Source organism: Rhinichthys klamathensis, unplaced genomic scaffold (genome assembly GCF_029890125.1).
Source record: "Rhinichthys klamathensis goyatoka isolate OS25496 unplaced genomic scaffold, OSU_Roscu_1.1 h1tg000721l_1, whole genome shotgun sequence".
Classification (NCBI taxonomy): Eukaryota; Metazoa; Chordata; class Actinopteri; order Cypriniformes; family Leuciscidae; genus Rhinichthys; species Rhinichthys klamathensis.
Genome location: NW_026607136.1, coordinates 52,134 through 80,000, shown reverse-complemented (window position 1 = coordinate 80,000; position 27,867 = coordinate 52,134). Strand labels below are relative to the sequence as shown.

Below are 27,867 nucleotides of genomic sequence, written 5' to 3'. Positions count from 1 at the left end.
CATCAGGTTAAGTGTGTGTGCAGTGCTATTAGAGCGTCTATGGCTGTGTCTGCATTAGCCTTTTGTTTTAAAATAAAAATATTTTGTTTTAAAATAAATGTTTAAATGTTCCTGTAACTCGAACAGTAAAGCAACACCAAATCGATTCGCTTTGGATAAGAGCATCTGCCAAATGCATGAATGTAAATGACATTTGATGCTGTTCTAAAACACGTTCTTCCAGGTGTGTGTGTGTGTGTGTGTGTGTGTGTGTGGCGGGAGGAAGTGCTCTCATGCAGGTGTGTTAACCAATAAATCAGGTGTGGACATGCTGGAGCAGCTGCGCTCATGAGCAAACACAACTACACCTCCTGAGAGGATCACTACAGCTCTTTCACGTGTGTTAATGCCTCAGAACACACACAGAACGTGGAGTTATGGAAATAAATCATTCAGATTTGTTATTTAGTATGTCTCTCAGTCTGATGGGTTGTTCTCACTGAAACCGATTTGCATTTTGCGCCCTCAAAGCAACCAGAAGCTTATTTTAAATGAGAGTTGGTGAGTGATGATGCATATCTGCGCTCTCATTGGTTGTTCCTGCAGCACATCACTGCTCATTTGCATACAGAACGATTTTGCTCAACTTGAAGGCATAACTCACCCGTAAATGGTTTGAACCGTGTCGTTCCAAACCTGTGTGACAGATCGAGTCAGCTGAACTGAATCAGTTCCATTCATTAACGACTCACTCAGAGATAATGTGAAATAAATGAATAATTCAATATAAAAAATGAGTCGCTACTTTTCGCAATATCTCACAGTCTGTGTCGCTCATCCTTTCAAATCGGCAACTCTCATTAAAAATGTATTGCTTTTGGTTCGATTTATCACTGCAAATCACTGTCAGTGTGTGAACGTCCCTTAGGAACGCAGTACAGAAAATCTCCAGCGACTCAGACACACACACACACACATCTGTGCCTTCAGTCCACTCACAGTGTTGTTTAGGGAATAACTAAATAAAATAAAACAGGAAATAGCTGAAAATCTTCTAAGACACGAGCCAGAACCCTCTCTAAAGCAGCAGTTCTGGTTCACTGAGGTTTATCTGTTCACGTTTGGAGTTGTTCATCTCAAAGCCCACAGATATGCTGTTATTGTGGGTGTTTGTCGGCTGTTTACTCAGACGTTGAGTCATTCCTGTTCTACTCAAACATGATGTATTTACAATAATGATATGTTACACGAGTCCTAAAGGCTTTAGCTTTTAACAGAGATGCAGAGAGACGCTCCTGTGCGGAGGCATTGATCCTGAAACTCCTGTGAGTCACACACAGATTCATTCTGCTGTGCTCAGGGAGAGCCCATGGATTACTGGAAACACTGACACACACATAATGAACGACCTACTGTACGTTTCCCCTCTAAATATAGTTTCTGTTCGTCTGTGTGTGTGTGGTCTGATGCATTGATGCTCATTAACATTCACATGCATTACTGTAGCCTTCACATCTCCCACACACACACTCACACACTCACTCATGACCTTGCTGTCCTGTAACACACACACACACACACACACACAGCTGCAGTCTGTCACAGAGAAATATGACACCAGTCTCAATCCTGCAACTACAACAAAACCCTCCTGATGAGTCAGTCACAGATGAATAGTGAGTGAGTGTGAGAGAGTGTGTATGTGTGTGTGTTTGAGAGTGTTTGAGAGTGTGTGTGAGAGTGTGTGAGAGTGTGTGAGAGTGTGTGAGAGTGTGTGAGAGTGTGTGAGAGTGTGTGAGAGTGTGTGAGAGTGTGTGAGAGTGTGTGAGAGTGTGTGAGAGTGTGTGAGAGTGTGTGAGAGTGTGTGAGAGTGTGTGAGAGTGTGTGTGAGTGTGTGTGAGAGTGTGTGAGAGTGTGTGAGAGTGTGAGAGAGTGTGTGAGAGAGTGTGTGAGAGTGTGTGTGAGAGTGTGTGAGAGTGTGTGAGAGTGTGTGAGAGTGTGTGAGAGTGTGTGAGAGTGTGTGAGAGTGTGTGAGAGTGTGTGTGAGTGAGTGAGTGTGAGTGAGTGTGTGTGAGTGAGTGTGTGTGAGAGTGAGAGTGTGTGAGAGTGTGTGTGTGAGTGAGTGTGTGTGAGAGAGTGAGTGAGTGAGTGAGTGAGTGAGTGAGTGAGTGAGTGAGTGAGTGAGTGTGAGAGTGTGAGAGTGTGAGAGTGTGAGAGTGTGAGAGTGTGAGAGTGTGAGAGTGTGAGAGTGTGAGAGTGTGAGAGTGTGAGAGTGTGAGAGTGTGAGAGTGTGAGAGTGTGAGAGTGTGAGAGTGTGAGAGTGTGAGAGTGTGTGAGTGTGTGTGTGCTTGTGAGTGTGTAGGAGAGTCTTGTTGTAAATAATAAGTCACTACTGTGTGATTTAGGGCTGCTGAACTTTTAATGGAAACATCCACCCACAGACATGCATACATAGATAATTGTTATTGTTGAGATCTGAGTGTGTATATCTTCACTACACCACCAGATGAATGTATAAAAAAGTCAGAATATGTATAGAAATGTACATAAACTTTCTATAAATGTATAGAAAATCAGTATATCTCTCTCTCTCTATGTGTGTGTGTTGTTCTCTGTAGGGTTGAGAACGCGTGCACTAAACTGGTTCAGGCCGCTCAGATGTTGAAGGCCGATCCGTATTCTGTCCAAGCCCGGGATTATCTGATCGACGGCTCCCGCGGGATCCTCTCCGGAACCTCGGATCTGCTCCTGACCTTCGACGAGGCCGAGGCATGATGCGTTTAAAACCGTTCCAGGGTTCATTCCTCTGGGTTTGAGATGTCGCATCGATACTCACAGAGTCTCTGCTCTCTCTCCTGACCTCAGGTCCGTAAGATCATCCGTGTGTGTAAAGGGATTCTGGAGTATCTGACGGTCGCTGAGGTGGTGGAGTCGATGGAAGACCTGATCACTTACACCAAGAACCTGGGACCAGGTCAGGATAAGAGGAAGCATTTTAACTTTAAACGCACGTGTTTTATGTAGAGCATGATTTTAGACCAATGATATTTCACTGTGGGCGGAGCTACCCAGTATGATGGAATCAAAGTATGCAGCGTCCCAATTCACCTAAAGTTCACTAAAGTCATTAGTGTGAGTTCACGTAGTGTAACAGCGCAGCGCTTCTGTGTTGTACGTCACACACACACACATGACCAGCGTCGGCCAATAGTGAGCCTGCGTGTGACGTACAACCAGGGCTGGACTGGGACAAAAAATCGGCCCGGGCATTTCGGCCCAGACTGGCCCACAACATATGATTATAAACACAACCGAACTTTGCACGCCCTTGAATATGTATACCAACTCCTATTAAAACCACTAATGCCATGAAAATGTTGTGCTTTTTAATGTTAAATTCATCAATCTAGTGCACTTTGAGAGTTAAAAATAAAGAGCTCCATCCCATATTCAGTGTGCAAATTGAACAAAGAAAAACTCAAAACTCTTTTAGTAGTTGTGATATAGTTTCTGTATACATTACACTACTATATAGTTATAATATTAATCCCATGGCAGTAATAGCCATATGTTGTAAAACAAATGCACTGAAAAATAAAAGCAACTTTCTTAATTAGTTTCGTACTAATTTCTATACTTGAAAGAGATAAACACATGATCTTTTATTTTGACGGAAAACATGGTTTACAAACTCGTCTCATTACAATTCTAATAAAATGCGTAATCGTCAAATATGCAGATGTGGAAATAATGCGTAACTGGGTAGTGGGTTCCTACATAGCCTAAGTGTTGTGACAGTAGCCTAGTTCTGCTTACCACAGTTCTCTGCACTCACTCATCTCTCTCCTTATCCTCCTCACTATCCTCACTCATCTCTCTCCTTATCCTCCTCACTATCCTCTTCAGACACTTGAAGGGCCTCTGAAGTGTTTCTTTTTTCACGCTATTTCTCTGCACATTCCTTACGTTTCTTCACCATCGCTCTGACTATTTTGACAGATACACACTGACACTGCTCGCTCACTCAAAGCTATTTAAAGATGTGATTGGACCAGCCCAGTGTCAATCAAGAAAATAACCAATGGGCCGCTGATCTACGCGTTTCATCATGCGCCGGTCTGTGAGAAAAAGAAAAACCTACGCTGACTTTTTTGTCCAATGCATTACGATCCCAGAGCCGCCAATTAAACAAAACTAAACGCAATGGGCCGCCGATGCACGAGTTTTATGGGCCCGTTAAAAAAAAAAAAAAAAAAAAATTAAAGTATGAGATGTATCGGCCCACAAAGCACGTCGGCCCACCGGGAAAATGCCCGGTATGCCCGATGGCCAGTCCAGCCCTGCGTACACCAGAAGCGCTGCGCTGTTACACTGCGAGAACTCACTCGAGGCCCACAGAGAAGAACATGAATAGTTGAATAAAGTCGTTATTTTTGTTTGTTTTTTGCGCACAGAAAGTATTCTCGTCGCTTGATAAACTTAAGGTGGAGCCGCTGTAGTCACTCGGACTATTTTAACGATGTCTTTAATAACTTTTCTGGGCCGGCAAGTTTCAATTACAATAGAAGCCTATGGAGGAGTGATCCAGCTCTCAGATTTAATCAAAAATATCTTAATTTGTGTTCTGAAGATGAACGAAAGTCTTACGGGGTTGAACAACATGAGGGAGAGTCATTACTGACTTAGTTTACATTATCGGGTGAACTATCCCTTTAAAACACTAATGACTTTTGCTCAGATTTTTGCAGATTTTGGGCAGTCAGAGTTGACAGATTTCACAGAAAACCCTGTAGTGTATGATGGGCTTCAGACTATGATTACATCCAATCAGAGGATCTCAATTTTGACCCTATTTTAGAAAACATATCTGTTCAGGAAAATAAAATCTGGTTAATCCGCCTCAGTTCAGCAGATGAAAGCCTCTCACTGTTTGTGTTTTGGTCCACAGGCATGACGAAGATGGCCAAGATGATTGACGAGCGACAGCAGGAGTTAACTCATCAGGAGCACAGAGTCATGCTGGTCAACTCCATGAACACCGTGAAGGAGCTGCTGCCCGTCCTGATCTCAGGTGTGCTGTGACCTCTGACCTCCTCGAACACCTCACACTTCAGCAATCACTGTCAATGAAGCTTCAAATGCTCTTATTAGTGTGTTAGTCGATGCGTTAGGAGTGCACAATATACACTACTGTAACGGGATGTAACGATTCACTCGCAACCGGTTGAAAATCGATAAAAATGTGTGACGATTCAAGTCGGTTGAAATGTTCAACGAATCGCGATACACTAGGGCTGGGCGATAAAACGATAATTATCGCGATATTATTGTTCTCGATAAAACGATATCAAGAGTTCGATAAATGTTCGATAATGTTTATGCGCCAAAAGCGGAACGAAACTCATTTGAACGAGCGGAGCGAGAGCGAGCTCACTAGAGCAGACGCGTTTACTCTGATCGTCTCGCTCACGAGATCCAGTGAGAAGCGCTTGAGTTCAGCGAAGAACACAAATGTCTCAGTGATTTAATCAGTTTAAAGGCAGATGAAACAGCCCTGACAAACAGGAGAAACACTGTGCGCAACGATACAGTCAGAATCTGAATTGATTTTACATCTGAATTAATTTACTGTAACGTTAGCCTAGTAATATTAACTGCACCATGAAATGTGGGATATACATATTGAATTGTATTATATTATTAATGTAGCCAATGTATTAAATGACTAATGGAATATAATTACAGTATTTAATCATGTATTTAGGCTACCGTTTTTTACAAATACCATAGAAACCATAAAGTAAAATGTTGCCATGCTAGTGAGCTGTTATAGGCTATGTCTGATTTTATCTGTGGTTATCATGATCTAAATGCATGATATTGGATGACCAATGGTTAATTTTAATAAAACTCAAACAGTCAGAATATTACATTTTACCAAATAAAAATGGGGTTGTTACATTTTTTTAACAGATGTTACTGTTTTTGTTTATGAACATAAATTTAACATAGTAACGTGTATTAGCTCGAGTTAGGATGCAGATTTACTATCAACTCACTGTTAAATATGTGCTTCGAGACAAAAAATGTAATATTAATATTGCAGCCTGCACTGCAAACTGCGCTGAAGATACGTGCCTTGAAACAAGATACAAGACTTGAAACAATATCCCCCATTAGCACATGCAGAAACTAAGAAATATATTTTTCTATTCAGATATTTATTTTGTTAAGGAACAATGACAAATGTTTCAATGTTCTACCTCAGATTTGTGAGTAGTTTAAAACCACAATTAATGCTCTGGTTTCTACAACTTTCACTTAGGTGCAAAAATCTGCCTTAAAACTTGAAAGAAATAAAGATTTGACATTTGTAGTGATAATTATCGATATCGACTGATATAAAAAAAATTATCGTGATCATTTTTTTTGCCCATATCGCCCAGCCCTACGATACACGTTTTAAACAGCAGGGGTGTTTACTGCATAGCCTACTGTGAAGTTGTGGACCTCGCTTTACAGGCACAATAGCAGCGAGCACACACTGGCGTGAAGCTAGCGACTGTTTTCACTTCATTCATGGAACTTGATCTTGTGTGAGCCAAGCTCAACTTCCATAGGGATGAACTGAAAACGCACGGTTTGCTCCGCTCGCGCCGCGCCAGTGTGTGCCATAGACCGGTGTGCACGCGCCGTCAAACACATGGCGACGGCAAGCGTAGATGTTGACTCATTCAAATCGGAGGCGTGGCGGCATTTTGACTGAGAAGCAGCAGTCACCTCCGTTTTCATGTAAAAGTCATTAATACGACAATTGACCCTTCGCTAAGCCCCGCCCTCCTTAGTTACTGTTGCTACGCCTGTCAAGCTTTCGCGGCTGCCACGTCTATTACAGTGTGTATGGACCGGTGTCAGACATTCCCAAGGAGATAATTAGTCATTTTTGGCGAAAAGGTGAAATATCTGAGAGAGCAAGACAAAGGGGACTGCAGTATGCATTCGAGGGATATATCCACGACATAATATGCAACCGATTAGAGAATAAATTCATCAAAATTGAAGCTAAAGCCTATAACATGAACGTTAGGTCCCAGCGCAAGCAGCAGCCGCCTCCTTAGCAGACCATTCACATGGGAAACACACAAATTGAGGAACAGCTATGTTCATGCACAGCAGAGTAAGTGAAATGTGAAAATAATCTAATAATTACAAATCAAACAGCTTATCCATCAATCTAACACCGGGAGAGCCGCGATCGGATTGGGGTAAAGTTACAGGGGTAACGTTAACGTTAGTAGGCCGTCGATTAACAAAATGCTGAAATATATTTTAAAGTATGTCAGTGAGCCTCCGTCTTGCCTTTAATCGTCTTATTTTACGTTCAAATATATGCATTATGAACAAAGAACCGCCATTATTTCCAAGCAATAGGTGTTTGTTTTTTTCAATCCTGTCGACATTTAGTTGTGAGTGGGTCTCCACACTGCTTGATCCACGCCCGGGATTTCTCCCCTTGGCTTTTATGTTTCGGGAAGGGAAAAAAATGCCACCCCACCGTCCAAACTTTTAGGATACCGGGTATTAGATTTGCACAAGCCATACGCACACAACGCGTCGGCATGTTTCCCTCGCTCGAAAGCTTGACAGACCTCCCGCGCCTAGTTACGGTTGCTAAGCCATGATTGGCCAGTGGCGGTTTTCGGGCGTGGCTTAGCGAAGGGCCAATTGTGAGAGCCACGGAGATCACAAGGTGCATCAGTGTTTCCGTGGCAACCAGGTGTTGTATTTATTTTACTATCCCTTTCTCTAAATGTGTGTTTTTTTAACTCTTACTAGTGTAATGATACGAATTATAACACAATTAGAATCTTGCCTTTATTACAATGTAAAACCCCTGTCAATCTGGTACTAATTTAAACACAGTCTTTTACATAGTGTGCGAAGGTACCAGTGTCCAGCCTCTCGACCAAACAGACAGAGAGACTGAGTTGAAACAACCTCGAAGGGAATTTTTTTAATGTAGTTTTATTATTTGACAAATATATTTTAAATTAAAAAGAAATGTGCAGCATTTTGTCTGAGAAATAATAAAAGGGACACTTTTGTCTTACATCTCATTTGTTAAAAAAATCGTGAGAAAATCATATCATGAAACCAGTATCGTGTATCGCATCGTGAGATGAGTGAATCGTCACATCCCTATACACTACTGTTCAAAAGTTTGGAGCTGCATTACATATACAGTACATTGATGCATTGAATGTGTTGAGAATAACCAATCAGAAATATTTTGCATTGTCCTGCTATTGTTTTCTTGCAAATGTTTATTTATGAGTTTATGGAGTTGCATTATAGCTCTATACTTTCCAGTTGTTTGCATATATATTATATATATACTTCCAGTAAGATTTTTAAAAAAATAATTTAATTCATTTTACCTTAAAATACCTTAATATTAAATTAATATAAATATAAATGATTACCTTAAAGTGACCAAAAGTGACAGTAAAGGCATTTATAATATTACAAAAGATTTCTATTTTCAAATAAATTCTGTTCTTTTGAACTTTCTATTCATCAAAGAATCCTGAAAAACAAAATTTATGATGGTTTTCACAAAAATATGAACAACATTGATAATAATGAGAAATGTTTTTTTAAGCATCAGATCCTCATATTAGAGTGATTTCTGAAGGATCATGTGACACTGAAGACTGGAGTAATGATGCTGAAAATACAGCTTTGATCACAGGAATAAATTACACTTTACTATATATTCACATAGAAAATTTAAATTGTAGTAATATTTCACAATTTTACTGTATTTTTGATCAAATAAGTGCAGCGTTGGTGAGCAGACGAGATGAAATAGTCTTACCGACCCCAAGCTTTTGAACAGTATTGTATGTATCAGTAAATCAAACATGAATGGAGTTTGCAGTAGACCTGAGATGCTGTGGTTTATTGCGCTGAAGCTCGTATGAAGCTCACACCGTGTCTTCTGGCGTCTCACGCAGGCATTAAGATCTTCGTGACGACCAGGACGTCCCAGGGGAAGGGTGTGGAAGAGGCTCTGAAGAACAGGAACTTCACCGTGGAGAAGATGAGCACCGAGATCCACGAGATCATCCGCGTGCTGCAGCTCACGTCCTGGGACGAGGACGCCTGGGCCAATAAGGTGTGTGAGAGGGCAAAGGTCACCGTGACGTCATGTGCACGGATAGTTCTCTGGCTTCATACACTCGCACAGGTTTACTGTCTGCTCACACGCATGCACGGATCTCATACATATTACACTTCACACACATCACATGCATGCATGCACACATAGTGTTGTTCTAAACGAGAAAGATTTGAAATAGAGTGTGTGATATATGTCTGCAAATACAGATGTTTGTGTGTGTGTGTGTGTGTTGCATTATGTATGCCTTTTGTGTGTGTTTTCGGGCTGGAATGGGCATGTGCAAACGTCCACACATGAACTGGTCTCAAACCATTCCAGAAGTCCTTCCACATCACTTTTGGACTCTGTGGCCTCAAACACGCGCATCTAAAAGGGTTTTGCTGGCATGCTCTTGAGAGAGGATAAAGTAGGATGCTGTTTAACAGAGTTGGGATTGACCGTAGAAACCTGGTTTCAGAAGAGCTGACACTGAATCTGGCTGATGCATGAACATATCAGCATATCACACTTTTAAAAGCTTCTCAGACCTGTGAATCAATCTCACCAAAACTGGCAAACTCAAAATTAATATTTGTCATATTTATCAAGATTTAATGTTTTTTTGACAATTTTTGTTATGACAATTAAGCATATTTTCCACACATTTTCATTACTGAAAAATTCATTACCATAATGTGTGGACATTTGAGTTTTGTGTTTTTTTTTTGTAATTATAATATATTATCACGGTAACAATTTACAATAAGCTCTCATTTGTTAACATTAGTTAATAATGAACTATATATTTTTTATTATATATTATATATTTTATTATATTATATATATTTATTAACTAATGTGAACATTTGGAACCTTATTGTAAAGTGTATTATTTATATAAGAATATATACAACATATAGAGGAAATACGTTAAATTGTCATGAAAATAATGGCACAATGCTAAAAAAAAATATTATCAGTCCTAATATAGGCTCCCAAATAAAACATCTTATGTATCCTTATAATTTTGTGGATGATATATTGAGGTTTCGTGAGATGGGTTCCTGTGTTTCGGGGAAGTGAGTGTTTCTGGGAAGCCGGAAGCTTTCACATGTGGGTTTTGTGAGAACTAGGATTGTGGTTGTGGATTTTCGGTGTTTTTATTTCTTTGTTTTTTGTGTCTTTTCTCTCAATGGATCTTTTCACTCGTTCTTGTTAAAAGTTGTGTTTTGTTTCTCCTCTCTTGGTTTCTTTTCCTCCCCCTGTAGAAGGTAAGATCTGTGCGCATGCTCTCTCTCGCCGTGTGTTAGCAGGTGTCGCTCGCCCTCGCTTACTGTACATGTGATGATCAGACTCAGAGTGAAGCGACTGGATGTTTGTCCCGTCGCTCGTGTGCGCGTGTGTGTGTGTGTGTGTGTGTGTGATGGATAACAGAATGGAGTTGTGCTCGAAGGGAAATGCGACGCAGTTTGTTTAGATGATCTCACACATTTGTCTTGCTTTTCTTTTCATAATCGCCATCACAGAAATTAAGAAATGTTTCCTTTTCCAGTGTCAAGTCATCTAAAAATTGAAAATTAAATTACAATGAGTATATCAGTTATTATTTTTAGGCATAAAGACATTATAATATACATCTAAAAGTTTGGTGGCGGTAAGATTTTTTATAAGTCTCTTCTGCTCGCCTGCATTTATTTGATCAAAAACACAGTAAAATTGTTAAATATTATTGCAATTTAAAATATCTGTTTTCTATGTGAATATATTGAAGTTGTAATTTATTCCTGTGATCAAAGCTGTATTTTCAGCATCATTACTCCAGTCTTCAGTGTCACATGATCCTTCGGAAATCACTCTAATATGAGGATCTGCTGCTCAAGACACATTTATGATTATTATCAGTGTTGAAAACAGTTTTTGTGGAAACCATGATGCATTTTTTTGAAGAATAGCAAGTTCAAAAGAACAGTAATTTGAGATAGAAATATATATATATATATATATATAAAGTATTTTCTGACACTATTGATCAATTTAATGCATCCTTTGCATTAATGCATTTTTCTTTAAAAATATAATTATAATATTAAAATATAATTTTAATATAATAATGATTTTTTTATATATATACACACGCACATATTTATTATAATATAATCTACAATTATAGCATGCAGTAGAAATGATGGATAACTACAAGATTGAACTTTTTGGATGCTTAATAACAATATAGTCTGTAGTGTTTACCACTGGAGAAGGAACTGGAGGTTTGGGCCGCGCTGGACTCACCGATGGCTCTGTTTCTCTGTCCGGCTGTAACGTGGTCTAATCTGTCTTGTGTTTCTTATTATAAAGTGTTTGTGTGTTTAATCTTGAACTGTTTTCTGTCTAATGTGTTATAATAATACTGTGTGTGTGAATGTATGTGTGAATGCAGTCTATCTCTCGTCACTGTTATAATAATACTCATTTAAAACTCTAATATTGTCAGAATGAAGTGCTGAATAATACCAGTTACCTGAGTTATTTACTTATGTCATTTCCTGGTCATTCTCCACATCATTTCCTGTCTCTGTTCTTCACCTCCACTGTTACCTGATGGAAAGATCTGCTTAAACCAGCTGTAGGTTTGCTGGTTTTATCTGGTTTAAGCTGGTTTATCTGAGTGGTGCCCAGCATCTCTCTATCGGAGACCAGAGAACCACCTTAGACTGGTGTAAGATGTTTTTAGCCAGGGTACTATCAATAAATGTGACTAAAGCTGGTGTGATCATTGAGCTGGTACGTGTGTGTGTGTGTGTGTGTGTGTGTGTGTGTGTGTGTGTGTGTGTGTGTGTGTGTGTGTGTGTGTGTGTGTGTGTGTGTGTTTCCATGAAAGGAACTGTGAGGTTTGTGGGTTTTGGTTTTACGCTGCACAAGTGTTAAACGGCTCGTCTCTCGATGTGATGCATTTGAAATGGACTTAAAAAGTGTTGCAGCCTCAATAGCACTGAATAAATCACACTGAATGTTTGTATGTGTTTAATTACATATAGTGTGTGTGTGGGTGGGATGACAAACTGTGTGTGCGTGTGTGTGTGTGATAACAAACTGTGTGGGTGTGTGATGACAAACTGTGTGTGTGTGGGTGTGTGATGACAAACTGTGTGGGTGTGTGATGACAAACTGTGTGTGTGTGTGATGACAAACTGAGTCAGCTTCAGGCAACAGCTGCTTATGACTTTTTACCAAAAAAGGGCATTCTCTCTCTCTCTCTCTCTCTCTCTCTCTCTCTCTCTCTCTCTCTCTCTCTCTCTCTCTCTCTCTCTCTCTCTCTCTCTCTCTGTTAAAGTGTCCAATTGTTGTTCATTTACTTATGAAAACAAATGTTTTGGGTATCTTTTGTAGTTTATGTAATTTATTATGTATTTTTATTTATGTAATTACAAGTTGAATTGAATTGAACTGAATAATTGAATTTAATGTAATAATGTAACTTGTATATTTAATTTAATCTATATTATGTAACTATTTAATTATCTATATTTAATCTATATTATGTATTTTATGTGTGTAGTTATTATAAATAGTATGTGTAATATATATATATATATATATATATATATATATAGAAATAGTGTGTATATATACAGTATATATACACACACACACACACACACACACACACACACACACACAGGTGTGTTTCTCAAGCACAACCTTAATGAATTCAGCCTGCATTTATTTATATATATATATATATATATATATATATATATATATATATATATACACCCCCACAGTATGTGTGTATATATATATGTATATTTATATACACTGTGGGTGTGTATATATATATATATACATACAGTGGGTGTGTGTGTATATATATATATATATATATACATTCAGGCTGAATTCATTAAGGTTGTGCTTATTAATAAATCACACAGACAACTGACAAAATAAGAAAAGCCAAACTCCTCCACACACACACACACACACACACACGATACTGATCATCATCAGCGAGAGACTCCACCAGATGTGTGTTTTACCTTTGCTGTGTGTTTGCAGGACACCGAGGCCATGAAGAGAGCGCTGGCTCTGATCGACTCTAAAATGGCCCAGGCGAAGAACTGGCTCCGGGACCCTCACGCCCAGCCAGGTGTGTGTCTCATCACAGAAACACAGAAACACGTGTTGAGCGTGTCAGGCGAGTGTGTGCTGATGTTGTGCTGTTACAGGAGACCCGGGCGAACAGGCCATTCGGCAGATCCTGGACGAGGCGGGGAAAGTTGGCGAACTCTGCGCTGGGAAAGAGAGACGAGACATTATGGGAACTGCCAAGACGCTTGGACAGTTTACGGAGCAGGTGTCCGATCTGAGGGCCAGGTATGATGAGTTTGAACCCAGGGCCCGTTTCATAAACTTAGCCTCTATTAAAGGTGCAGTAAGCGATTCCTGAGCATCGTCGTTGAAAACTGTTGATATTTGAACTGGACCCAAACAGACACGCCCCTCCTTCATTGCTCCGCCCCCGAAATGCAAGAGTGGATGTTTCTTTATCATAGCGGAAGCACAGCAAAATAAGTTAAAATATTATATTAAATATAGGTATGTACATTTAAATATTTTTTGATCAAATAAAAGTAATACATTTTTTTATTATTAATTTGAATACTTTTTTATTTATTGAAATTAATTATTTTTATCAAAAATAATATTGAAAATGTGTTTAAATATTATCAGAAATATTATTAAACATTTAAATTTAAATATTATGTTTATCAAAGATGTGTATTTTAATCAAAATAAATAAATATTTACATTTCAAACGTAAATAAAAATATTTACATTCACATATTTTGTTTATCAAAGATAATAAAGTATTTACTTTGAAATATTTTTAACAAAAAAAAAAATAATAATAATAAAAATGATTTATGTTAAAATATTTTGTTTATCAGAGATAGTTTTAAAGGTATGTATGTCTAAATATTTTTTTAGACATACATAGTACAATTTAATTTGTATGCTGCACGGATTAAAGCAAAATGATTATATTTGGTCCCATTAGTGATGGAGAAGAAATGGCTTCTTCAGTGCCATCCGCAAATGTTCATCTGTTTTCTTGAAAGTTGTTAGCATGAAAGCTTGACCGTATCTGGGACACATTCCCCCGGCTCCACAGACGAGGCTTAAGCTAGTCCTGGGGCCGGTTTCACAAAGCTGTTTTAGACCGGTCTATAGTCTTAAGTCTAAAATGTGCTCATAGACTAGTCTAATGCAAGTTAGACAGTTTCACAAAAACAAAGACTGACTTAATTTAGACCAAAGAAATTTGACACCTTTCCCCCAGGCTAACTCAGGTCTAAGACTCTGTTACCTTGGCAACCAACAGTAACAATCAGTTACATTACAAACAGCCGAAAGCAAAGGGGAAATGGCCCTTTCCAAATTAAACATTTCTTCTTGTTACTGCATTCTCTGCTAAATTTCCCAAGTAAAATGGCCTTGTAACGGTTATACTCCTCCAACACACACATATCTTCCGCTGGGGTAAACTGCACTGAGCGGCTGAATGCGCTTGCTCAATCCACCATGTTTTTTGTTTTGAAAAGTGTCTTATTTTACCCAGAATGCATTGCAGTGTAGTCCTACTTAAGATAGTCAGGGTCTTCAGTGCTTTGTGCAACGGTCTGATTTAGACGTCTATCTGAAGTCTGACTATCTACTATATCTAAGCCGTAGTCAAAGTCTCTCTTTGTGAAACCGGCCCCTGGACTACAGTGCATGTTTGAGCTGTTTCAACTGAAAGCATATCTTGATCATATATATTATATATATATAAATAAAGTTTACCAGTCAGTGTCATTGTTTTGTCTCAAGATTCACACCAGTAATGTTTTTTTCTAAGGCACGTTTATAAAAGCTTCTTAAAGGCCGAATCCTTGTCTGTGAAACCGGAACACAGTGTTTTTTTAGTTGTGTTTGGTGTGTTTAATGTGTGTGTCCTCGCAGGGGTCAGGGAGCGAGTCCAGTGGCCATGCAGAAAGCACAGCAGGTTTCTCAGGGTTTGGATGTTCTCACGGGGAAAGTGGAAAACGCGGCGCGTAAATTGGAGGCCATGACCGGCTCGAAACAAGCCATCGCCAAGAGAATCGACGCCGCTCAGGTGAGTGTGTCTGTTGGGAACACGTCCTGTCTGGATGAATCCCACTCCTGTCTGAGGCCGCGTGTCCACCGAAGCGTTTATAACCTGCTGAAAACGCCTAGCTATGAGCGCTTGAGAGCGTTTTGGCAGTTGAGACACTTTGCTTGTTATGATACGGGATATCCGCGAAAATCTCATTTCACAAATAGTTTGTTTCTGTGTTGTTTCTATATTAAAATGTCGATATAATGTAACGTATTTTCTCTGGCTCTTGTTTTAAATTATTATGCTTGTTGTTGTCGTCTGTTGACGTTGTACAAGCAGAATGTGGCGGTTGGTCGGTGTTGTATTAGCCCCGCCCCTCCTCCACTGTGATTGGACGGCTGGGTAAAAAGTGCGTTTTACCCAAAGTCGAACATTCTTCAACTCTCGGCGACCGGTAAAAAACGCACAGCGCTTCAGTGCCTCGTTGCGCTTATAGCTTTTAAAAACACAGCGCTCCCATTGAAAACAATTGACAAAATACGCCAGCCATGTGAAAAAGCGCTTTGGTGGACACACAGCCTAAAGGCCTGTTCACACCAGACGTTTAACGCCTCGTGACTAAACAAAGGGCGCCAATGTGAGTGTGGACACCGAAGCGAAAAACGCCATTTTTAAAAAAAACGCTTCAGGTTCGTTTTTTTGGTTTGACGCACCGCGTCAAAAACTATCCGACCAATGAGATTTTGGCGCTTTTGCTCACGTGTCTGGAGCTTCTGAAGTTACAGTAAAACACAACTTGGGGGCGTTCGCACACAAAACGGTCTTGCCGAGCACACATACGTAACGGCGAAGAAGATATACGCCAGTGTAACTGTATTCAGAGCGGGGTGAGAAGGACCCGGGTGGAGGGGTTACACCAAGTAGCGACTACACTGCCGGGAAGAAATAAGACGAGGAAGATGCGAGGCCAGATGAATGTAGAGCTGCTGCTGGTCTTGGAACATAAAGAACTATATGACAAACGCGACAGCGACTACAACATGGGACTATTTCTGTTTTACATTAAGCGCCATCTAATGTCAGGGAATGAATTGGCATGTTCACTCGGCTCATCGTCAGCGAAAATCGATTGGGTGTGAACACAAAAAACGCTTTGAAAAACGCTGGCGAATAACGCGCGCCGATATTCGTCTCGGTGTGTACTTAAGGCTACGTCTCAGCGGTTCCCAAACTTTTTTTCCTGCGCATCCCCTTCTATGTCCCAACCGGGTTGGCGCACCCCCAATCCCCACTTCCAAAAAAAAATGCAACAAAGCTTTGTTTTATCGCCCTATAAAGACTCATGTTTAATCATGCGCTAATAACCAGAACACGCATGACAATAACATCATCAACAAAGTTTCAATATAATGCAACAAAGCTACGCACAAGCTTCCACTTTTAACCCTTTCACACATAAGTTTAAAATAATCTAACTGACCCCCCAGCGTGAGTTTTTCAAGGCGACCGTTATTTAGAACCTGTCACTTTAATGTTTCCATGGTGATGCGTCATTCCTTGTCACGTGACACAACGCAACCACAACACAGCGCTGAATGAATGAGGATCTGCTTTTATGTCATTTTTCCTTTTTTATCAAAAATATTCACAAATGTATTAGCTATAGCATGAAACATTGATATTCCGATTGTCAAATATGTGCAAGTGGATGTGTTTTATTGTTCAAACACCTTCATGACGATCGTTAGTTTGTGCCACAGTTCAGAGAATCGGATCTGTTGGATTTACAACACGTGACGTCAATTCCTCCACTTCTCACGAAATACATGAAAGTAAGAGGCCGGTGAACTGGGAGAAGAATAGGGTAAAATGTGAAGCTACGTACACAATGTGTATCTGATATGAATAAAACGTGTCGCATAGAACGTTTAAAACGCTTCCATAGAAATCAGCAAAATCAAAATCATTGTTTTACTAGTGTTTATGTGTATTTAAATGTCTGAAACCTAAAATAAACATTATGTGGTTGAAAACACTCAATGGTTGTGATATATGACAGCACTGGCTCAGCGCCAGCCAACATGCGAAAGCATATCTGTCACGTTACCGGCTGCAGTGCAGAGCAGTGCGTAGAAGACAGCAGCTGTTTTCAACGTTTCTATCAAAAACTAATAAATTATAGTTTTTTTATTTAAAATAAAAGCGATTACAAAGGAAATGTTTACTGTTCATGGTTTTTATTTTATTGTATGGAAAAATCCCACTTACAAAACACCGCCATTACATTTTTCCTCTCGCGCACCCCCTGGTGGCAGCTCGCGTACCACACTTTGGGAATCCCTGGTCTACATTATTCCGGATACATTTCAAAGCGGCATTTTCATTTAAAAATGCTCTCCGTCCACACTAGCGTTTTCAAGCGTTTCCGATGTTTCAGTGCGGATGAGAAACTTTTGAAAAACGCCTGAAAACGCTTAATTCACCTCACGAAAGCTCACTGAGATGATACAGAGGAAAAATACATAATAAAGTTATCGCGCAATTCTTCTATTATAGCTAAATATCTCTGCATTCACTGAAGCGTCCAGGCCTCACTCACTCACCATTATATGTTTGGTCTAAAACGGAAACTGCTCTCAGCAAATGTGAGTACGCTATCTGTCATCTTTGCAGGACTGTGATATGAAGAGTGTGCAAAGTAACATATTTTAGCAACTGTGAAAGTGAAAAGCATATAACACAGGCACAATACACATTAATATCCATTGGTACAATGTGCGTCACATGACTAAACTTACGTCATCGTTTTTAAATACTACATCGTCCACACTACAAATGTAACTATGTAAACGCACTACAAACTGCGTTTTTCAAATTGATCCACTTTGGAGAGCGTTTTCAAAAAGCTGTTTTCGTTAATAAAAACGCCGTCTCAGTGTGAACCGAAGGCCAAAACTTATAAGTGTGGACAAGGCCTCAGTTTGATTTTGATTGGATTGCATACATTCTGTATTTACTGGGTACAAAAAGCACTTCAGAGGAAGAACTAGTCACCGAATGATCTTTGCAACGGAAGTGAATCAATCAAAACTAACTTTAGCTGGACAATAACTTTCTTCTAGAGCTGCTGCAAAGCCGAAACAATCTCATATTATCACCGTAAAGCTGCTTTGAAACAATCTATATAGTTGAAAGCGCTATATAAATGAAGGTGACTTGACCAAATTAAATGCGATTCAATCTTTGCAAGATGGAGAGTTTGATGGCATCCAAAGCATGGCGTAAGCAGTGTTTGTGTTTCGTGTCGGCAGAACTGGCTGGCGGATCCTCACGCGGGTCCCGAAGGAGAGGAGAACATCAGGGCTCTTCTGGGAGAAGCGAGGAAGATCGCGGATCTCTGCGATGATCCCAAGGAGCGCGACGATATCCTGCGCAACATGAGCGAGATCTCCGCGCTCACCGCCAAACTCTCAGAGCTCAAGAAAGCGTACGTACTCCTCCAACATCTTGACTTTGAGTTGAAGGCTTTGGCCCGAATCTTAGGAATATGAGTGTGATGTTCCACTGCTTCGCACATGAGGAATCCTGCTTTCCCATTGTTTGACTGTTGACTGTTTGGCTGTTGCTAGGCAACGGTTGTTCAAAGGTTCTGCACATGGTGTCTGTATATAATATAATACATGAGTCAGATGAGCTGGTGTGTGTGTGTGTTGTTGACGTCGTTGCTGTACTTGAATTTAAAAATATTTACTTAATTTTAAAATAATTCATTTAATTACAATTACTAAATTATTATTATTTAACAAATGCTTACTTTTACATTTTTGAACGTATTAGTTTAAAAAATGTAATCAAAAATAATATTGATTTTTTTTAACATTTGTTTAAATAATTTTATCAAAAACAATATTTTTTTAAAATCAAAGATAGATAATATTAATATTATTTACATGTTATATGTGCTAATCAAAAATGTTTGAATGTTCTATTATATTTTTAAAAATATTCAGAAGTGTATTAAATTGTGTTAGTTCTCACTAAGTTCTTCAAGAACAACTTTTAAAGTATCTTTTAAACATTTGATTGTATTAATCCAATGATTTTTATTATTATTATTCAATTCTTAATTTGTTAATTTTACAGTACAACAGCATTATTACTATAGTAATACATTTCTTCTTTCATTTAATTTTTTTTTATAATTTAATAACATAAAAATAATATTTAAATAATATTTATTTAGAGAGACCCTACATATAACCCTTTATTGATCATATATATATATATAATATATTAGATAATAATTATAAATTATATTTATAATCCCATATATATATATATGTATGCATGTATGCGTGTGTGTGTGTGTGTATGTATGTGTGTATGTGTGTATGTATGTGTGTATGCATGTATGCGTGTATGTGTGTATGTGTGTGTGTATGCATGTATGTGTGTGTATGTATGTATGTATGTGGGGTCTAGATGATTTAATTTCTTTCCTGCTTGAATGAGGCTTTAGTGGAACGTCACTGTGAACGAGCCTGACCCAGAGAGATGTACCACGCTCATCTTGTGTTCCCCTGCTGTGTGTTCAGAGGTAAGGGTGATTCCCCTGAGGCTCGAGCGCTGGCCAAACAGATCGCCACAGCTCTGCAGAATCTACAGTCCAAAACCAGCAAAGCCGTGGCCAACACTCGCCCGGCCAAAGCAGCGGTTCACCTGGAGGGCAAGATCGAGCAGGCTCAGAGATGGATCGACAACCCCACGCTGGACGACAGCGGAGTCGGTGCGTCTCTCGTCAGCCTCTCGTATGGCATCAAAACTACAGTTTACTTTAAAGGGGACCTATTATGCCCTTTTACAAAGTCTTGATTTTGTATGTTTTCATGCTTGAAGGTTTATATTCTCCATTGTTGCGGCTCGTCTCCTCCCAGTCTGTCAGTAACGCTCTGTTTAGTTCCTGTCTCTATGAAGCCCCTCCTTCTGAAAAGCAAACTGTGCTCTGATTGGTCGGCTGGATCAGTGTGTTGTGATTGGTCAAGTGCTTCAAGCGTGTTTGGGAAATGTCCCGCCCCTTCCCATAACCACCAGTTTATACCATAGACTGTAAAAAAAATATGGATGTAGTGTCCGTGACGTCACCTGTAGTGTTTCTGAAGAGCATTTGAAGCCTAAAGTGGGCGGAGCCTGGTCGCCATCTTGGCAGCGCGTCACTCCCAGATAACCGAAAATGTGCAGCGAGGCGGATTAGCTGAGGTGACGTGACGCTAACAGACAGCAGACAAACGGCTAGTAGTGACATCAGCGGCAATCCACCTGTCACTCAAGTAGCCACGCCCTTATTTATGCAGAACTTTAAGGCTAAATATAATTTAAACAGATGAGTTATAAAACAATTCACCCCCCTCACAGTCGTCATGAAGGGCAAAATTAGCTATATAGACCAAAACCGCTGTTTGTACCAGGCTGTAAACATGTTTTTTTCTGCTGTAAAGTTGGGCATTTTAACATGGGGGTTTATGGGATTGACTCTCTATTGAAACCTGTCTCTAGTGGCCAGTGGATGAACTGCAGTTTAAGACACTTCTGTGTTGGATTCAAGAGAGAGATTGGAGGTTGCCGCTTGGTTTCAACACACTACTAACTAACTCAACCAGGCCCCGCCCATTTATTCTGCGTATTAATTATTTAAATGAGGAATATTGTGACGTGTTCCCGGAAGAAACTCAAGACTACAATGGAGGCGTTTCAGGAGTTCAGAAACACTGACACTGATATAGAGAAGAACTCCCGCTGGAGGGACTTTGGGAACCTTTTTCATGTGCAAACAGCAACATTGTCATTTGTACCTGTAGGTCAGGCTGCTATTCGTGGGCTGGTTGCTGAGGGGCGTCGCCTGGCCAATGCGTTGCCGGCGTCCCACAGGCATGAGCTCTTGGGTAAATGTGAGGAGGTGGAGCATCTGATGGGTCAGTTAGCCGAGCTAGCGGCCCGCGGGGAGGGAGACGGTCCACAGGCCCGCGCCATCGCTCACCAGCTGCAGGACACTCTCAAAGTAAGACATCGACCGCTGTACGAATGCTAACTATACAAGAACCTCCTTCCCAGTTCAGCCTGATCTCCAAAAACAACATTCAGAAATATTCTCACATCACAACAGATCTAGAGCTCATTAGCATCATTTACATGTAAACATACATTCAGTTTTTAATGACTTGATAAAGTCGTGTGAACTATCATAACAGAGGGATTTTATTACATCTATATGCTATTTATTTCTTTATTTTTTTTAATTAGCTTTTATTTTTAGATATTCAGTTTTCATTTTAATTTCATATATATGTGTATATAATATATATATAAACACTGAATAAATATTCAATATACATTCATATATACATACATACATTAATGTAAACAGTTTTATTTATTTTAGTTAACAATAACAATGTAACAGAGGTCGTTTACATATAAAAGTCTTAAAGGTACAGTAGCAAAAGTAGTTTATTTATAAAGAGAGAGTGGAAAATTATCATAAACTAATTATGATGCAAGAAACCTTGACTAACTTGTGGACTTCACATAAAACCTTTTTTTTTTAAATGCTAAGTGCAGAAAATAGTCCCTTTAATGTACATGCATATACACAATTATCACTATTTATTTAAAAAGAATAACCAACCATCATATTCAATATCACACATGCAGAACAATATAGCAAAGAGCTCCCCCTGCTGGTGAGTGAATATGAAACTTCCTCTCTAGACCAAATCATCATATTAGTATGATTTCTGAAGGATCATGTGACACTGAAGACTGGAGTAATGATGCTGAAAATACAGCTTTGATCACAGGAATAATTAACATTTGAAAATATATTGTTTGTTGCAGGATCTGAAGGGTAAAATGCAGGAAGCCATGACTCAAGAAGTGTCTGACATCTTCAGCGACACGACAACACCTGTCAAACTATTGGCTGTGGCAGCGACGGCCCCGCCAAACACACCCAACAGAGAAGAGGTGACACACACACACACACACACTCTCTAATGATTACATCAGACTAGAAAACTTTATTAGTAAGGGGAAACTCATTTGCCACCATTGCACATTACAAACAACAGAAATAGACAATTGGAACATTTAAAAACAACAACAATCAATACATACAAAAAATTACACAACTTCATTAAAAAACCTAACTGGTTATACATATATGGTTATGGTGACAATGCTGGAGTGAGATCCTGCTCCTGTGTGATTGGTCGTGTGTGATCTGATGCGAACAGGTGTTTGAGGAGCGGGCCGCTAACTTCGAGAATCACGCGGGCCGTCTGGGCGCCACCGCGGAGAAAGCCGCCGCCGTCGGCACCGCTAACAGGAGCACGGTGGAGGGGATCCAGGCCGCCGTCAAATCAGCGCGAGACCTCACGCCACAGGTAACGGACACCAGCCGGCGGGACGTTCATCTGCCCTCGTGGTGATAAGTGTGATCTTGACTGGTTCTGTCCCGCAGGTCATCTCCGCAGCTCGAATCCTCCTGAAGAACCCTGGGAACCAGGCGGCTTACGAGCACTTCGAGACCATGAAGAATCAGTGGATCGACAATGTCGAGAAAATGACAGGTGACAACCCTGTCTGTCTGTCTGTCTGTCTGTCTGTCTGTCTCTATCTGTCTGTCTATCAGTCTGTCTGTCTGTCTGTCTGTCTTTATCTATCTGTCTGTCTATCTATCTATCTGTCTGTCTATCTATCTATCTATCTATCTATCTATCTATCTGTCTGTCTATCTATCTATCTGTCTGTCTATCTATCTATCTGTCTGTCTGTCTGTCTGTCTGTCTTTATCTATCTGTCTGTCTATCTATCTATCTGTCTGTCTATCTGTCTGTCTGTCTCTCTATCTGTCTGTCTGTCTTTATCTGTCTGTCTTATCTATCTGTCTGTCTATCTGTCTGTCAATCTATCTGTCTGTCTGTCTGTCTGTCTATCTGTCTGTCTGTCTGTCTGTCTTTATCTGTCTGTCTTATCTATCTATCTGTCTATTTATCTGTCTGTCTGTCTGTCTGCCTTTATCTATCTGTCTGTCTGTCTGTCTGTCTATCTATCTGTCTGTCTGTCTATCTGTCTGTCTGTCTGTCTGTCTGTCTGCCTTTATCTATCTGTCTGTCTATCTATCTGTCTGTCTGTCTGTCTGTCTGTCTATCTGTCTGTCTGTCTGTCTGTCTGTCTGTCTGTCTGTCTTTATCTATCTGTCTGTCTATCTATCTATCTAACCATCCATCTCTGTCTCATCCATCCATTTATTTGTATAAATGTATTTATATTTGTTAATTTTTTTTACATTTTATTTTGTATTTTATATTGCTCTATTTTATTATAATTTTTTTAAAATATATATAAATTTTTCTTCATTTTACAAAAAAAAAATTCTTCATTTTATATTTTATTATTTTATTTTATTTCGAGTAATAATCTTTGTGTCAGAAGGGATTCTATCTATCGACAGTATGTGTCTATCTATCTATCTATCTATCTATCTGTTTGTATAAATGTGTTTATTATTATTTATTTCATTTTATTTAATTTTAATAAAATTTTATATTGTTTATATATTGTATATTGTTTATTTTACATTTATTTATTTTTCTATATTTTACGTTTTTTTACAATTTATTTATTTTTAATCTATCTAATGTATTTATTTTCAGTTATTTAATTTTTTTATATTTAATTTTATATTTATTGTATTTTTTTTATTTATTTTTTTATTAATTTACAATTTATTATTTTATTTTATTTTCAGTAATTATCTTAGTACTTGATCCACAAATGGTTATTTTTTGCCAGAAATTTATCCAAAAGCGATTCATACTATTTGCTGTGCTTACAGTATTCAACAGACCAAAATAAATTTGAAGAAATGATGTGAAAAAAAATACTACAAATAGGTTGAAATTCACATAAATAAGTGAAATAAGTTCACAAAGGGACAATTTTTACTGTTGTTTATTATTTTCAGAAATGATCTACATTAATTTAAGCGACTAGAACAAATCCTGCCTCTGTTCCTCAGGGCTGGTGGATGAAGCGATCGACACCAGGTCTCTGTTGGATGCATCAGAAGACGCCATTAAGAAAGATCTGGACAAGTGTCAGGTAGCAATGGCCAATCACCAGCCTCAGATGCTGGTCGCCGGGGCAACCAGCATCGCCCGACGAGCCAATCGGATCCTGCTGGTGGCAAAACGAGAGGTGGAGAACTCAGAGGACCCGAAGTTCAGAGAAACTGTGAAAGCGGCTTCCGACGAGCTCAGCAGAACCATCTCACCAATGGTCATGGACGCCAAAGCCGTGGCCGGCAACATACAGGACCAAGGTGAGACACGCAGAAAGAAGTTCACTTCATTGTGGAAGCCACTACATGATAGAGACTTGTAGTTGGGCTTTTTGAATTGGGTCAGAAAACAACCACCCATCAAAAGCCCATTTTTAGGCACCATTAAGTTTGTGAAGAAGCCATTTATTGCAAATCGCATATTTATTTAAACTACACTAAGCCATATTAGGGGTGTGTGATATATATATTGTCTACAATAATATCATGATTGTTGTTGTGACGTGCGATCTGACATTATCGAGTGTGTCCCTCATAGGGGTGTGCGATATCACGGTTTTTGATCGTGGACGATTAAAATGTCTCCACGATCTGCTTTTGAAGAAATATCGTAGTATCGTGCATTTTATCAGTTGCAGTTCTGGCGCCGAGCTCCGTCTCAACATACAACAAATGTTAACGCAGAGGAACGGGACACTGCAGTTCACAGAAGTTCATTATTTGCATGTGCTTTAAAGCCTTGCTGGTTAAACATGTAATTCACTGCTGATGCGCTGTTCTGACGTGTGCTTTCTGAGCGCATACACCCGAAGCACGGGCACTAAAAGCCTGTCTAACAGCGTCTGTTTACTGGACTACGTTATAAGTTATCTTTCGAGTCTTATTGCGCTAATATTGTCAAATACACACAAGGTTTACATAAACAAAGTTGGTTATGTCTAAAGTGAAAGCAAACAGAAAAAAAATGAGAGAAAATCTGCTTGTCAAATGCGTGTATATTAGACGCGTCGCGTGCAGCTCTTAAAGCGACAGTAGCCAGTTAGTAAACAAGCTGCCTCTTGTCCTTAAAGAGATAGTTCACCCAAAAATAAAAATTCTGTGATTATTTACTCACTCTAATGTTGTTCCAAACCTGTATTCATTTCTTTCTTCTGTTGAAAATAAAAGTTATTTGGAAGAATGTGGCTTACCAAACAGTTGCTGGTCCCCATTGAGGAAAACATATACTATGGAAGTCACTGGAGTACAGCAATTGTTTGGTTAGACACATTCTTCCAAATAACTTTTATTTTCAACAGAAGAAAGAAACTTATTCGGGTTTAAAACAACTTGAGAGAGTAAATGATGACAATTAAAATGTTTGGGAGAACTATCCCTTTAATGTTAATAAAACAACAAAACACAAAGAGGAAATCACTCACTGCTCTTGACTGAGAACTTTAGTAGTAGCTTTAATAATAATCAATGAATAATTTATACAGTGAAGTCTATGTTGTGTTTTATTTTCGTATTTGTTCATTTAGCCTAATTACTTTCTTCAATGCTACTGTTAAATACCCCTACTGTAGCTGAAAAAATAAAGCACTGTTTATTTCATTTGTATATTAAGTTGTGTATGCTTAATGTGTATCTTTGTTCCTAATTCTTAATAACAAAGAAAATAATGATAATTTTTATCTTCGACACTTTGGCCTAAATGTCTGCCATTCATTTTTCTTTTGTTACCTATAAGGCTTTTTTTTAAAATAGGGACATTAGTTTGGCTGTAATGCTCAGTCACTTGCAAAATAGTAAAACCAACATGAAAAAGAATCGTGATAAAATCGTTACTCGTGATTTTCCTGAAAAAAATCGTGATATGATATTTTTGCCATATCGCCCACCCCTAGTCCCTCACTTTACATAAACACATCTAGAGATCGCACACATACACTACGACGTGATGTAGTCTAGTAGGTTAGACTAGTGCGCTTGTGCATTTAGAGCGCACACTTTCACTGTGTGATTTACTCTATTAAAATGCATCTGTATGTCTTTTATATTTATATAATTTAGTTAATATCACACAAAAGAGTACCTTATTTCTCCAAATATCAGCATGATTACAAATATGATATTGATTTTATACAACGGTTCAATAAACAAGAAGTTAATAGTAAGTGACTTGCATTTTAGACACAATATTGCCTGTTTTTGCTCCAATTTTGCCAACGAATATAGTTCCAAATAAAGCCACAGGAATCTCTGAGCAACACACGGCAGTGAATGAATGCGAATCGTTTGAATGAATGATTCAATGACTTACTCATTAAGAGTCAAATCATAGATATCCATAATAAAGGCTAGTTGTCTTACGGCGGAGTCTCTATCGTCATCACCGGCGGCCATCTTGTCACAGGCAAGCTTTCTGGCGGGCTCTGTGGTGCCTGATGTAAGATGAGTGATCAGCACCAACACAAATACTCTTATCTCGTTGAAATCTTGACGGATTTACAAACGGTTTGGTTTCTTACAAACGTTATTAACGTGGCTATAATTCTGGATGATTATTTATTGATACACTTATTATTCATAAGTATGCAGTGTCATAACTACATCTCTGACGTTTATAACAAACCAAACTGTTTGAAAATCGGTAGAAAATGGAGCAAGTTATGGTTATTTAAAAAGTACATGAGCCATTAAAACACAATGTTACGAGTGAGCGAGCTGCCTGTGACAAGATGGCCGCCAGTGCGGACGTCGACCTCCATTGGCCAGCAGCGCGGACGAGACATCTAGCCTTTATTATGGATATCTATGAGTCAAATGCTTCGTTCCTGAATGAATCAACCCGTTCGAATGAATCGATTGAAACTCAATGACTCACTCATTAACAGTGACTTGCTGCCACCTACTGGCGGTTTTAATTTCACATTTGAAGTATCTTTACATTTTTTTAATCATTCCAAAATATCAATACTCAATGTTTTATGTTTAGAGCATCAAAACATTATTTCTGCATAATGTCCCTCTGGTCTGCATTAAACAGTCAGTGTATGTGCAGCTTCTCTGCATTGCAAAGATCAATTTTGTTGATACGGATTTCATTTGATTGGCAACAGCCCTAGTGTCGTCTTATTCTAATTGATTTGATTAATTAACTGTAAGAATTTGAGACCAAAACTGATGCATACATTTAATTAGGCTAAAAATAAGGCTTTATAAAGGTAAAGGAAAAATAAAAATCTATTTAAACTCATTGGAAAAGATCATTTGTGTCACTGCTGCGAACTGACCACCACACAGATTATGAAGAACATCAAAACCTTTAGGAGTCAGCTGTCAACGGCAGTCCTAAACCTGCCAAGGTACCAGCACTACAAACACATGACGGTGACACTTTACAATAAGGTTCATTGGTTAACATTAGTAAACTACATTAGTTATAACTGCACTTATACAGCATTTATTTTCTTAGTTAATGTTAATTTCAACATTTACTAA

General features: G+C 38.9%; 1 protein-coding gene across 1 annotated transcript in view; it reads left to right on the top strand.

Moving 5' to 3' along the window:
- vclb (vinculin b) overlaps positions 1–27,867 on the top strand; it is a 47,183-nt gene that overhangs the window by 14,482 nt on the left and 4,834 nt on the right. Inside the window, exons 3-16 of the mRNA XM_056242318.1 lie at positions 2,598–2,748; positions 2,845–2,953; positions 4,928–5,050; positions 8,997–9,157; positions 13,199–13,289; positions 13,369–13,516; positions 15,146–15,299; positions 18,575–18,750; positions 19,859–20,049; positions 21,119–21,318; positions 22,155–22,283; positions 22,553–22,702; positions 22,780–22,888; positions 24,340–24,642. Coding sequence (XP_056098293.1) covers positions 2,598–2,748; positions 2,845–2,953; positions 4,928–5,050; positions 8,997–9,157; positions 13,199–13,289; positions 13,369–13,516; positions 15,146–15,299; positions 18,575–18,750; positions 19,859–20,049; positions 21,119–21,318; positions 22,155–22,283; positions 22,553–22,702; positions 22,780–22,888; positions 24,340–24,642 — 2,195 coding nt within the window. The remainder of the gene's footprint in view (positions 1–2,597; positions 2,749–2,844; positions 2,954–4,927; positions 5,051–8,996; positions 9,158–13,198; positions 13,290–13,368; positions 13,517–15,145; positions 15,300–18,574; positions 18,751–19,858; positions 20,050–21,118; positions 21,319–22,154; positions 22,284–22,552; positions 22,703–22,779; positions 22,889–24,339; positions 24,643–27,867) is intronic.